This window comes from Bacillus rossius, chromosome 10, assembly GCF_032445375.1.
Source record: "Bacillus rossius redtenbacheri isolate Brsri chromosome 10, Brsri_v3, whole genome shotgun sequence".
Classification (NCBI taxonomy): Eukaryota; Metazoa; Arthropoda; class Insecta; order Phasmatodea; family Bacillidae; genus Bacillus; species Bacillus rossius.
Window position 1 is genome coordinate 54,027,628 of NC_086337.1, and position 13,020 is coordinate 54,040,647.

A 13,020-nucleotide genomic window follows, 5' to 3' on the forward strand; every position below is an offset into this window, starting at 1 on the left:
TGCTTCTGTATTTATTTATTGCAAGCGATACGGTTATTTTAAACTACCTTAGAACAGAAAAAAAACATAATAATTTGTTAAAATATGATTAGGCACGTCACTTTTAGTCTAATTACGCTGGGGAGGACAAGTTATATCAGACAGCTCCAGTTTGTTAAATCCAAATATTTTGTGGTGGAAAGGGGAACTCCACGCGACTGCTCTATCTCACATATCTCCCGGCGTACCAGCTGCGGCGCCGCCTAACGTCATGACAATTTCGTCACAGCCCAAAGCTTTCGGGTCATGAGACCCGAAGTTATCCGAAGCTGTACGATAAATGAAAAATGTTTTGCTATGCTAACCTAAAACCTAACCAGGTAGCTGAGTTGGTATTGGGAAGCCGAACGCACGCGGAAAGTCCCGATCGTAGCATCTCATCGGGAGTACGATCTCCCCTTGAGCCGGCAAACAAGTCCAGGAAAATGATTACGTGCCGGGCCGTGCCGAGCATGGCATGTCCGCTCCGCCAGCCCGGCTGCCCCGCCGAGCCGGGCCGTGCCGAGCCGCGCCAACTGCAGGTGGGCCCGAAGTCGCCCGACGCCGCGCTTCGGCTGCGCTCGGCTCGGGCCGTATCTGACCGAGGCGAAGCGAGCGGCTGATGCTCGAACTGAGCTCGCCAGTACGGCGACTGCATGGCGAAAGGAGTTATACGGTGCTTCTGTACAGGCATGGTGCTGCCGGTGTCGCTGGCGGCAATGGCTTGCGGTTGACGCGGGACAACGATGTGGTGTGACGTTCAGGTAAGGCTTTCTTCTGCATCATGTCACGAGGCTGTATCGTTACATATTTACGGATATTTTATTGTTGATGTATTTTTGCGTGTGGTGCTACGACTGGCGTGGTTCGCCCCGACGTTGCGAGGAGCGCTTTTCTTTCACAACGTCAACGTTGATTTTCCAACAAATCTCACAACGTCTGTAATTTCCAGTGGTTCGTGTTTCGGTCCCGTGTGTTAAGTAACAGAAACGTGTTTTTTTTTTTTCTACGATTGTGGTGCTCCGAATAATAAAAGCGAAGCAGTAGGCATGGTATTTTAAGTTGTAAAACTTGATTTGCGTGTGCCATAAAACTATGGAATTTTTAACTGTTGGCAGAGCAGACCGTGTTCCGATTGTGGGATGACAACGCGTGACTTTTTTGACAGGTGTCGGTTCGGGAAGCGAAGGCGCAAGGTGCGCATGTGTTGATCGTTTTGAATTTGAGCGGGTCTTCGGTAGCGTAAAGGCCATGAGGTTTTCGGCTCGTGGGAGGGGGAAGTCGAAAGCACACAACCTTTTCTCCCCTCCCTCCCTCACCCCGTGTTCCCATCCTTGGCTCTTGTCAGGCGTCTCGCGGGGTGCAGTCGGACCGCCTCCCCCCTACCGAACCCTGGCCGGCTATTGGGGGTTGGCATGACAACGCGTTACCTGGCTCCCCTCCCACTCGTTTTTTTTACAAGATGCTCACATGTAGTGTCATCGTTCCCGTAGATTTGTATGTCGCGCTGAGCGTCAACGCTTTTTGCGATTCTTTTTTAAAATCCGTTTGGTTCTCAACTCTTAAAAAATAGTACACATTTTTTTTTAGTTTATTTATTTCTTTACTTGTTTAGAAATGAACGTATACAATCAAAAATTTTATACATTGTAATTATTTTGGTCATTTATAAGGTATAATTATGTCAGGCCTATAGAAAAATTTTGTTCGTATTTTATTTACGATCATAAAATATATTTTTTATCACAAAGTTTTTGTTGTGTCCGGGATCTTTTCGCTGTTCTAAATTAAAACACAAATCTTCGTATACCACGCAATCGGTATGTACCGGATCATGCCATCAGGATCAAGGGATAAACTTGGATACGTGATATACATTTACCATAAATGGTTTTTGCTTAAAATGTTCGTCGAAATGATTGCATTTAATAACTTTTAGTGTACGTATTATGAATTGTAGGTACAGGTTTCCGAACATGCTATTATATATACAATTTAACTATTTTTTTCAGAATTGGTAAATTTTTTTTAAAAAAATTCATGACTGAGAGTCGCTTTGGCTGAATTTTTTTTCCTCGGTATAATTTTTGCTTGCTTACGGAAAGTTTAACGTAATTTGTTTTCGCATAATTGTAGTACAATTTCGATACAATTTAATTCGTGACCGTCTGGGAAGATGAACCACGCATGTGCGAGAAATAAAGGTATTTCAATGTTATCTTGACGCTTCTGCTGTGTATTAATAAAGTAATACGCCACTTTTTACATTTTCATTAAAAAAGTTACGTTTATTAACATGGTCTTAGTCGTTGATGTCGCGCACACTTTTGTGACTGTCGTGGGTTGGAATCTCGTCCAGACACGTCATTCCGAGAATGGTTTGTTATATAAGTTTTAATCGAGAGTATTATCAATTTGTATTTATTATTAACCATGTACGTCGTGAACTCAAATGATGTTATAGTTACAGTTCTCGTTGCGCTGTGTTCAGTTGCTTTTTTTTTTCTTTTACCATGGGCGAAGTATATTTACGTTTTGGTTGCACACGGTTAAGGTAAATCCAAAGCCATAATTACATTACAATAGCCCGTCGTCTCTTTCATTCACATCGCCAGCAGCCAATCAAATGGCCCGAAAAACTCCATCCGTCCATCAGACCGTTGAATTAAATTTGTAACCGTTGCTAGGTTTTGCCCGTCAACTCTCATTATCTTACAAAGGTTTTGAAGTCTGTTTGTTTAGGTGATTCCATAACATTTTCGTAACTTTTTTTTTTACACACATTTTGAAGCTTGATATTTGGAACAAAATTTGACGAGGCAAAGATGTGTAGTTAATTACGTAGTGTGCCTAACTCTAAAATACACGTGAATAACTATCAGAACTAAAAAAAAAAAAAAAGTGTTTAATGATTTATAAGCACTTGCTTACGTGTTTGTCCAACTAATCTATCATCACAATATAAATTGCCTCCGAAATTTAATGCATTTTCGTCAGTTGGCAGCAATGAAACGAAAGAGTATTTTGACGTGTGTAGTGACGTAATTCCGGCTTGATTCATTTCTTTGGTGAGGTATCAAATAATAATTTTTTGCATAAATATTGTTGAACTGGTATTTCAGTACGGAAAAAGAACTTTATATACTGTTGCCCCTTGATAAATTTGGTGTTGGTCAGCATTCTGCTTTCCCGCCTTTGTTAAGGTGGTGTTATTACATGGTTACATAATAGTAGTTATGCACGCCGAATATACCTGTGCTTTTAGTGATGGCAATTTTAATATTGAATTTGTCAGTAGGAACTTATGTGAATTATCATGGATGAATTGCGATTAAATGTGCGTTTTTCGATTCTGCTTAGTGAAGCTTTCTAGCAGTTGATTATCAAAATTTAACAATGTCATGAGTCATATTATGATTTATGATTTTCAGCCAGTTGCTCACATGCAGGTGTGATAGTGTTACGGAACTAACTATACTATACTATATTCTACTATACTATACTAACACATTTCCGGCTACCAGGGATTCTGTCACTCTGAATGCCACTAAAAGGTGAAATTAGTAGTTGATTTATATTCGTTTTCCGCTACAACATATTTTTACGATCCAATTGTGAAAATTTTTTTAAGATTGCCAAGAGCTGGACTGCTTTTAATGTCTTCTCACATGTGATCATTTCTCGAAGGGAGATTCATCATTGCATTGCACGCGGGATAATATATCTGGAAGCAATGTAATTTCATGGTTCGCCGAGCTTTCAGACGTGCGCGCTGTTATTCGCTGACGGAGGGTTTGCGGGTAGTAATGTAGGTACACCCAGTTATTTTATGTGCTGTTTTGGCGAAGGGAAAGATTTTTGTGAATGATGTCAAAACTGTGAGGGTTCCTACTGTTTCTTAATATTTTTAATTCCCCTCCCCCCTTTACCAAGCTGATTAAATATAAAAAAATAATGTTGAGTACTTTCAGACAGTAAGGGTGAGAATCTTGTTCTAGTGATGGATTTCTTAATTGTGTCCCGCGAGCCAACATACTTAGGAACCTTTTGTTGTAGTAAAAATAAAAATAAAAAATCCCATTGGGTTCACGGCTATGAACAACGGGCGGGGTTTCTTAGCCCGTCCGAAAACTAAACATCGGCGAGATTAATTTTTATGTGAAAATGTTAATGTGCTTTGCCGTTCGACGTAACGATGTGGGCCGGTGTTGCTGTATTTTGAATGAGTCCGTTGCAAAGATAGGGTGTAGTGGCTAGGGGAAGGGGGTACAAAGAATCGTGGCCTAACAAAACACGCCGCCGCGACTAGGGCTAGGGGATGGTGGGGGGGGGGGGGGGGGGAGCGATGAAAGAGAACCCTCGCGGAAGGAGAAGGAAGCACCGACAGCTGTTGAGTCATAGCCCCCGTGGTTCTGAGGAGGAGAGAGGGGGGAGTTTTGAAAAGCGCCCCGCTCGGGAGGGGGAGACGGAAATAAAAAAAGCAAAAGGAGGGTTGCTGATGGCGCAGGGGTGAAGGGAAATAGGGGAGGGAGGGAACCCGATGCACAGTTGTCGAGCGCTGCCTGGATCCTGGATGTTTCCAACAGCGCTGACATCCACGAGGAGAATCCACGGGAACCATTCGCAATTGTCACAAACATAAATAGTTGTATTAGAGCAAAATCGTAGCCATAAGAAAATTCACGTGAATTTCCTAGCCCGCGATTCGAAAAAAAAAAAACCGTTACAACTGGGAAACTTAATTCCTTGCAGTGCTACCAACTAGACGCTTGTGTGTCAATACACACTGGTTAAAAAAAAAGGGGGGGGGGTTTGTCTGTAAAGTCGGTTTACGGACGATAATTTTACGTGATAACGTCATAATTAAACATTGATGAAAAATTTCATACTTTTTTTAATTTTCAAATATTATTTACAGTTTATGCAAATTTAATTTAAATAATTTGTATAAAAATAATCACGAACAATCAGTTAAAAAGCCCGCCTTACCCTGTTTGATATTATAGAAGATTTTCTCGCACGGTGGTTGGCCGGTTCTTGCACTCTCGGCTCAGGCGGAACGTGACACTTTTTCGTGCGTGCAGCCGGCGTTCATCGATTAATAAGACGTTATCACATGGATAGGTTTTTTTTTTAAATGTCCGGGTTCTTTATCATTCAATTAAGCGGTTCAGAAAACGAAAATGAACAGTGAGACGCGAATTTCGGTATGAAGCGATCCCTGTGTCTGCCTGGAATGAGCGATCCACATATCTGCCTGGAATGAGCGATCCACGTATCTGCCTGGAATGAGCGATCCACGTATCTGCCTGAAATGAGCGATCCACGTATCTGCCTGGAATGAGCGATCCACGTATCTGCCTGGAATGAGCGATCCACGTATCTGCCTGGAATGAGCGATCCACGTATCTTCCTGGAATGAGCGATCCACGTATCTGCCTGGAACGAGCGATCCACGTATCTGCCTGGAATGAGCGATCCACGTATCTGCCTGGAACGAGCGATCCACGTATCTGCCTGGAACGAGCGATCCACGTATCTGCCTGGAATGAGCGATCCACGTATCTGCCTGGAACGAGCGATCCACGTATCTGCCTGGAACGAGCGATCCACGTATCTGCCTGGAACGAGCGATCCACGTATCTGCCTGGAATGAGCGATCCACGTATCTTCCTGGAATGAGCGATCCACGTATCTGCCTGGAACGAGCGATCCACGTATCTGCCTGGAATGAGCGATCCACGTATCTGCCTGGAATGAGCGATCCACGTATCTGCCTGGAATGAGCGATCCACGTATCTGCCTGGAACGAGCGATCCACGTATCTTCCTGGAATGAGCGATCCACGTATCTGCCTGGAATGAGTGATCTATGTATCCGCCTGGAATGAGTGCGGGAAACATTGGAAACGGGAATCAGGATGGATTGACCGCGACCATTCGAACCCAGGACCCCCTCAAATGGGACCTTGCCCGGCAGGTGTCTCAGTTCCGCAGTTGCACGAGAGTTCGATAGAATTGTATACATCTTTATTTTTTCGCGCGCGTGCATGTGTTGTGACGCCGCAGTTCAGTCGGGGCCCACACTGATCACACTCGTTATCGTTTGCTGTGCTCCGTTGCCTGCCTAGAGCCACTTACGCGCAAACTCGAGGGAAAAAAAAAATAATTCGCGTTACTTGGAGTTGTTTTTCACGTTGGTAGAGTAACATAGCAGCTACGGCTCACGGTATTTTGGGAGGTTGGATACAAGACTGACTTGATGTAAGCTTTTGGACATACGCCATTGCTAAGCACTTTTTCTGTAGAAGAAAATTAAAAAATACCCAAAAGACAAAAAAAAAAAACACAAATCTGTTTTGGAAAAACTATTGTGTTTGTTTCGTCTTTTCGTTTTGTCGTGTTTTTGTCTTGTTTCAACTTTTGTGCTGAATTTTTTTGGGTTCAATATTTTTGTGCTGTCATCATTTGTGGTTTTTTTTTTTCCGTTCTCTTCTGTTTTGGAAAACTATTGTGTTTTTTTTTTCGTATTTTCGTTTTGTCGTGTTTTTGTCTCGTTTCAACTGTTGTGCTGAATTTTTTTGGGTTCAATATTTTTGTGCTGTCATCATTTGTGGCGGTTTTTTCGTTCTCTTAGTCCATTTTTCTTTGTTTCTCTTTGTTTGTTGACCATATTCCTGTTATGGAATATTATGTGGTGTTTATATCCTGTTGACAACAGCAATTTTTTGCTTAATTTGTGTTTTTTTGTCTTTTGGGTATTTTTTTTGTTTTCTTCTACAGAAAACGTGCTTAGGAATTGTGTATGTCTAAAAGCTTACATCAAGCCACGCACTCCCATTGCACAAATCTTTCAAAGATAATTATGCAAACAAGATTGACGCGCACACCAATGTTACTAGCCTGTTTGGTGTCGTCTGAACGCTTCACCTACTCGCGTCACAACAGGCGATGCAAGGGCGATGCTGGAATCCCTCCGATTGGCTGACGGGGGGAGGTGGATGGCGCCACGACCTCTACCGGACCTTTGAATACATATGCTGTATAGAAGTCGCGAGTGGATAGGATTTACTCTACGTTTTTCAGTAGCGCATGATGAGCAGCTTGGGAACTTCACCGCTGCAGGGCGCTGCCGTAACGCCTCTGTATCGTCTTAGGTTGTTATTTACACGTTAGAGCGCAGCTCTGTCGCCCGCTGTCATTCCCCGCACACCCCCCACCAATCATTCACTGCAGCTCAAGGTCGTTCAACAGGAGGAGGAAAGGGGTGTTTGAAGAGTTCGACACTTGTCCGCTAGGGACCACCACAAGTCGATGCCCTAGAGATGGTGGCGATTGCGGCGGTGAATTAACCAACTACCTCAAAACCGTATTAGAAATGTTAACCTGGGCTGGCGACTTCTATACAGTATATATATTCAAAGACCGGATGGGACGGGAAAACAACCCCGAGCCGTCAGCTGGCACCGCCATGAGCGCGTGTCCCGGCCCCTCGCTCTGCCCGGGTTAATTAGGGATATTAATTAATTCATTAATGAGCGCCGTGCCGGTTTCAAGTCTGCCCGTGCAAAAAAAAAAAAAAAACCGTGCGATGCGTTGCTTTCTTTCACTCGAGACTCTCTCTTCTGAAGAGAGGGGATCTAAATATATCCTTTTGTAGCGCATAAGCACCAACTATAAACTATTCTGTTCAATTTTGAGTTGTGTTCATATAATATATATATAAATCCAGTGTCCTGATGTTTGTTTCCAGTGAACTCTTCACCAAGTCAACCGATTTCCATGAACATTGGCATTTATGTGTAATTTTTTCCAACTTGAGAGATAGGACAGTTTTTTATTTCGATTAATGGTCTTAATAATTTATAATTAATAATAAACTGATTATCAATGTTGATTGGTGTTTAAGCCCGGGAAACAGTGGGTACTTCGTCTCCATGACAACGTTGCGTGCTCGAGAGTCGGGAAACCATCGGTGCTATTCGTTTTTTCTTCGGTACATTACAAAGCATTGTATTAATTTTTTGTCAAAATAAATTAATTTTCATTTTATTTCATTTATTATAAATGTAAATAAGAGATTTGGTCTCATTTACCCCCCCCCCCCCCCCCCCCCCCAATTAATACAACCGTGCGAAGCCGGGTCGGGCAGCTAGTATTATATATAATTTGACACTATACATATAAAGTATGTTTGTAGTTACACCTGTTGCCGCTAGGTTATTTTTCACACTCTCGCCTGTGTTGTTAGTATAGAGCTGTCCGGTATTAGTCTCTAGTGTATTTGGTAGCAGCCTGTCGCATCTGTGTTCCCAACTCCCAGCCGACTGCGTGGCGAGTCAAACGGGTTGCACGCCGCGTGCTCGGGTGTTGGAGTGGTGGGGGGTCAACAGGTGTATCCGGGGGTCGGGGAGGGGGTGACTGGCGCAGGTGTCGCTGTCTGCCGGCGGACTCCGGAATCAACACAATTAACACCTTCTGCCACAACTAGCCGCTCCTTCTAAGTGGGATTAGGCCTCGCCATCTTGCGATTACTAATGTTTTCGATTCCGCTTGCTAAATTTTGTTTGACGTGACAACGTCTAATAAATCTATGAACGCCGGCTGCACGCGCGAAAAAGTGTCCCGTTACGCACATTGTCCCGTTACGCTATGTCCCGTTACGCTCATTGTACGCTTGCGCCGCATCTATCTCTCTTCCAGTCGATTGGAGCAACCATCGATTTGACTTTTTCGAGGAACATTAAACTTGAAACACTGCCATTAGTTTCATACTTTTCCTATCATCGTCATATCCTTAACAGAATAACACAGATTGGAAGAAGTTAAATAGCAAGCATGTATAAAAGTTATAGTTAAAATAATCTCTTCGTTAAAATAATAAACATATTTGAATTAGTGAGTGCAAATAAAAGTAAATTCATCAATTAAATTTTAGATTTCATTTCACTCCTTCTTTGTATCCATACTAAATAGTGATAATTCAATAAAAATTATTCAATCTTATTCATAAAAGCATGCAATCATTTCATCAATGTTTTGTTACGACGTTGTCACGTTAAACTATCGTCCGTAAACCGACTTTACAGACAAGCAAATTTTTATAATGTATGTAGGGATTGTTTCGAAGAAACGTATTTCATGTACGCAATATAGCGTGGAGATTAAAAAATAATCTTTCTCGTAGTATCGCAGACTGTTTTTCCAAAGAGGTGTGTCTTTTCCTTAAAAGCACAGCGCCTCTTTTCCTGTGCTCGCTCGAGCACTGCTGGGGACTTGGGGGGGGGGGGGGGGGGGGGGCTGGACGCGCCTTGCGCGCTGCGCTCGGAGAACGCAATCTGGCGCCTTGACCCGGCCTGATAACCTCCCTCCCCCCTCCAGTGCCCGCCTCAACCGCCAATCAGGGTGTCCACAGTCAGTACTTTCCTACTAGATCTAGTACTGTTAGTGGTCTAGTACATTTACGTTCACATCTAGTACTTTTTTCCTTTAACATAATAATATTACAGTAACTCCAATATGGTTTTATTATCAAGCGTAATTATTTTTAAAAAAAACTATGGAATGTATGCGTGTGTGGTGTGATATTTAAGTTAGAGCATTGCAATGTCATGATAACTTCCTAAATGGTCAAAACCGTAACAAATTATAATTTAGTATTTTTTTTTCTTTCAAATCTAGTACTTTTTTTCTCGCCTAAATTGGCACGGAGTTTTTTTTTCCTTGCGGACACCCTGCCGCCAATCAGAGCCGAGCCAGCCTCTGCGGTGCGTCTCTCGCTCGGGGGAAATGGCGCCCACCCACCGCGACTCTGTCAGTGCGAAACAAGGATTATTACATAACGCCCAAAAAAAAAGGGGGTGGTGGGTTGTCTGTAAAGTCGGTTTACGGACGATAATTTTTACGTGATAATCGTCATAAGAAAACATTGATGAAAAATTGCACACTTTTTTTTTAATTTTCAAATATTATGTACAGTTTTTTTTGCAAATTTTAATTTAAATAATTTGTTTTGAACATAATCACGAACAATTAGTTTAAAAGCCCGCCTTAACCTGTTGGATGTTATAGAAGATTTTCTAGCAACGGTGGTTGACCGGTTCTTGCACGCTCGGCTCAGGCGGAACGTGACAATTTTTCTTGCGTGCAGCCGGCGTTCATCGATTTATAATACGTTATCACGTCAAAATCACTTTTTTTTTGTGTATTTTAAAGTTTTCCGCTCACTGCACGCATACTGACCTAGACCGTGCAGTGGGAACCCCCATAGAATTGCGCCCTTGGTTATAAATAACAACAATATCACTTGGAACACCATAGCGCGTCTCATGTCTGTTATCGATTTGCTGTAACTCTAATCATGAACTATTTATCATAATTTTTTTTGTTTGTTAAGTATAAATCACACAATGTAAAGTTGGGACTGATTTTTTTTTAAATTATAAATAATAAACTATTTGATATAGAACGTAATTGATTAATTGAATAATATTTTACAACCGCAGAAACTTTGGCGATGCGGCAAAAAATTATTTCATTAAAACAATCGTGGGTCGCGTCACGCCACAAAAATAGCGGGGGAAAAAAAGACGTTACCCCCCCACCCCCAATTATTTCAATTAAGTAATTTTGCTACCGCGACAAAATTCGCTATGTTAGTGGAACTTCATTAAATTAAACATATTCCATGTTCTATCTTAAATACTCTCTCTATTATTTACAACAAGAAAAGTTCTTCAGCACCAGCTTCAAAAGACGTATACCACTAGCACCTTAGTCGTATGAGGTTTTCAACTTATTTTGTTGTGATGAACTTGCAGTTGAAGTCCGTCAGTCGAATTCAGACTCATTCTGTATACTGGATGTTCGAACTAAATACATACTGGATGTTCGGACTAAATGCTGGATGTTCGAATTAAATGCTGGATGTTCGAATTAAATAATGGATGTTCGAATTAAATGCTGGATGTTCGGACTAAATGCTGGATGTTCGAATTAAATGCTGGATGTTCGGACTAAATGCTGGATGTTCGGACTAAATACTGGATGATGTTCGGACTAAGTACTGCCGGACTACATACACAATGTTTCCGAAGATCAAAACTCCCGGCAGGGTTTTTTTTTTTCGAAAAAAAAAAACCGAAAACATTCTTACAACTTCCCCCACTCACCCTAAGAGATTATCAAGGTAGCGCCATTAAAATGTTTTGGTCAAGTATCGAACACTTCTTATCGCCTGCCGGGCGTCGACGTTCGAAAACAACCCGTATTTTACCCGTAAAAAAAAAAAAAAAAGGTAAGTCAAAATATACACGCGTGCGTCGGGATATTGGTCCGGATGCAGTCCGTGTCTCCGATGAGTACAGACACGTGGTTACGTGGCCGACATGCGCGTTTGGAAAGTGAAACTGCAGTAGAGATGTAACGTTGCATGACATTGTGTGCGCAAGTGTGCAGATGTGCTGCGATGCGAACGTGTCATCGAGCGCCCCACTCCTCGTGGACGCTGTGAGGCCGCGAGTCTTGGGAGTCGTGTGTGTGTGTGGGGGGGGGGGGGGGAAGAGGAGGCGGCGGAGCCAAGGCTTGATTACATTAGACAAGGCAAGACAAACACGGTTATCGCGCGCCCCTAAGTCCCGGCTTCAGCCCCGGGGAACACACACACACACACACACGGCGCGCGGAAGAAACAACACGCGCGCGAATTGAAAACTGCTCGAGATATCTCTTAGCGTTGTTGCCCTTCAACGTTTACGTGTTACCTTTTTTAAACGGTATATTTTTTTAAAAAGAGTGAAAATGCCTAAAACGCGTGTCTCCGGAATAATTGATGGGCTTGAGACGCCCGGTACAAATTCTTGAGAGCACCCGAGGGACTTGCATTGCACCTTTATCTTCATTCTACCAATCAGATATAGTTTCCATGTGCACGACGAGAAGACTGCGCGCCGGTCCAGAGGCGACGCCGCGCTAGAAGCACCAGCGAGCGTCGCGCTTATCATCCCGCCTCACTGACACAGATGCATCCTTGAGATTCTTTCAGTCAGGAATTGAGGTTAAACTTGGCTTTAGTGCAGATTGCAGCGGCCGATTCAGTGAATGTGTTAGAAAAATAAAAAAAAACTTTCTGGATTTACTATGTTATCCTTACCCATATAAACGTAATTCAAGTTTGTTTCTCTTCAAACTGCCTGTAATAAAGTTAACCAGTTAACCAGTGAACCTTTTTTTTTTTTAATTTTATAACCATGCATACTCAGTTCATTAAATTGCTGAACAATTTAACGTTTTTTTTTGTAATATATGTTTTTATTTTTCTGATGTTTCGGCTAGGATTTTTTTTTTTCCGTTTTGGTCAAGAATACAGTCCATAGAAACGTATTGTAAAATACACACTGCTATGCTTGTAACAGTATAATAAAACACGTGGTGGTTTGCTGTTGAAGATATTTGTCACCTGTTGGGCGCCGAAAAGAAAATTGGTGCGGAACTTTGCGAGCCGGCGCGGCGGTGTGGCAAGGTCGGGGTTATTGTCGGGAGTGAGACCGACTCTTAAGAGGAGAGAGAGTAAAAATACGGCTGCAGTGCAGTTCGCGGCGACATGCGCGGCTAAAAATAGCTGCGCCAGTGCCGCCCGCTCATTCATTCATAATGAGCTGTTTCGCTTCTCTCTTCTTGTTCTGCTTCACCCGGTCTCTTCTGTTGTGTGGGCGGGTCGGAGGGGTTGGCGGAAAGAGAGGACAACAAAGCCTCTGCTCAGTTCGCGCGAGGTGCGCTCGTGTTTTGTTTATCTTCCGCCTTCCTGCTCCCCCGCGGTGTTGGTGAGGGGTGAGGGGGGACTAGAGACAACTTGCAAGCGACCCTGACCTACCGTCGGCGGGGCGGGCGTGAGGCGTCGCTCCTGTTCCCGCGGCGCGAACGAGCTATTGACGGCTTGCATCGGCCTCTCGGCCCGAAAACGACGGGAGTCCACCCTCCCCTCCTCCTCCATCTCCTCTTCTCC

The 13,020-nt window shown here is 43.1% G+C and overlaps 1 protein-coding gene across 2 annotated transcripts in view; it reads left to right on the forward strand.

The window, feature by feature from the left end:
- The first annotated feature begins 655 nt into the window (after positions 1–655).
- Positions 656–13,020, forward strand: part of LOC134536156 (uncharacterized) — a 71,894-nt gene continuing 59,529 nt past the window's right edge. For both annotated transcript variants that reach the window (XM_063375780.1, XM_063375779.1), the window contains exon 1: positions 656–782. Coding sequence is in view for 1 of the 2 variants with exons in the window: in XM_063375779.1 (XP_063231849.1) it covers positions 765–782 (18 nt within the window). In the remaining variant the exon portion in view is untranslated. The remainder of the gene's footprint in view (positions 783–13,020) is intronic.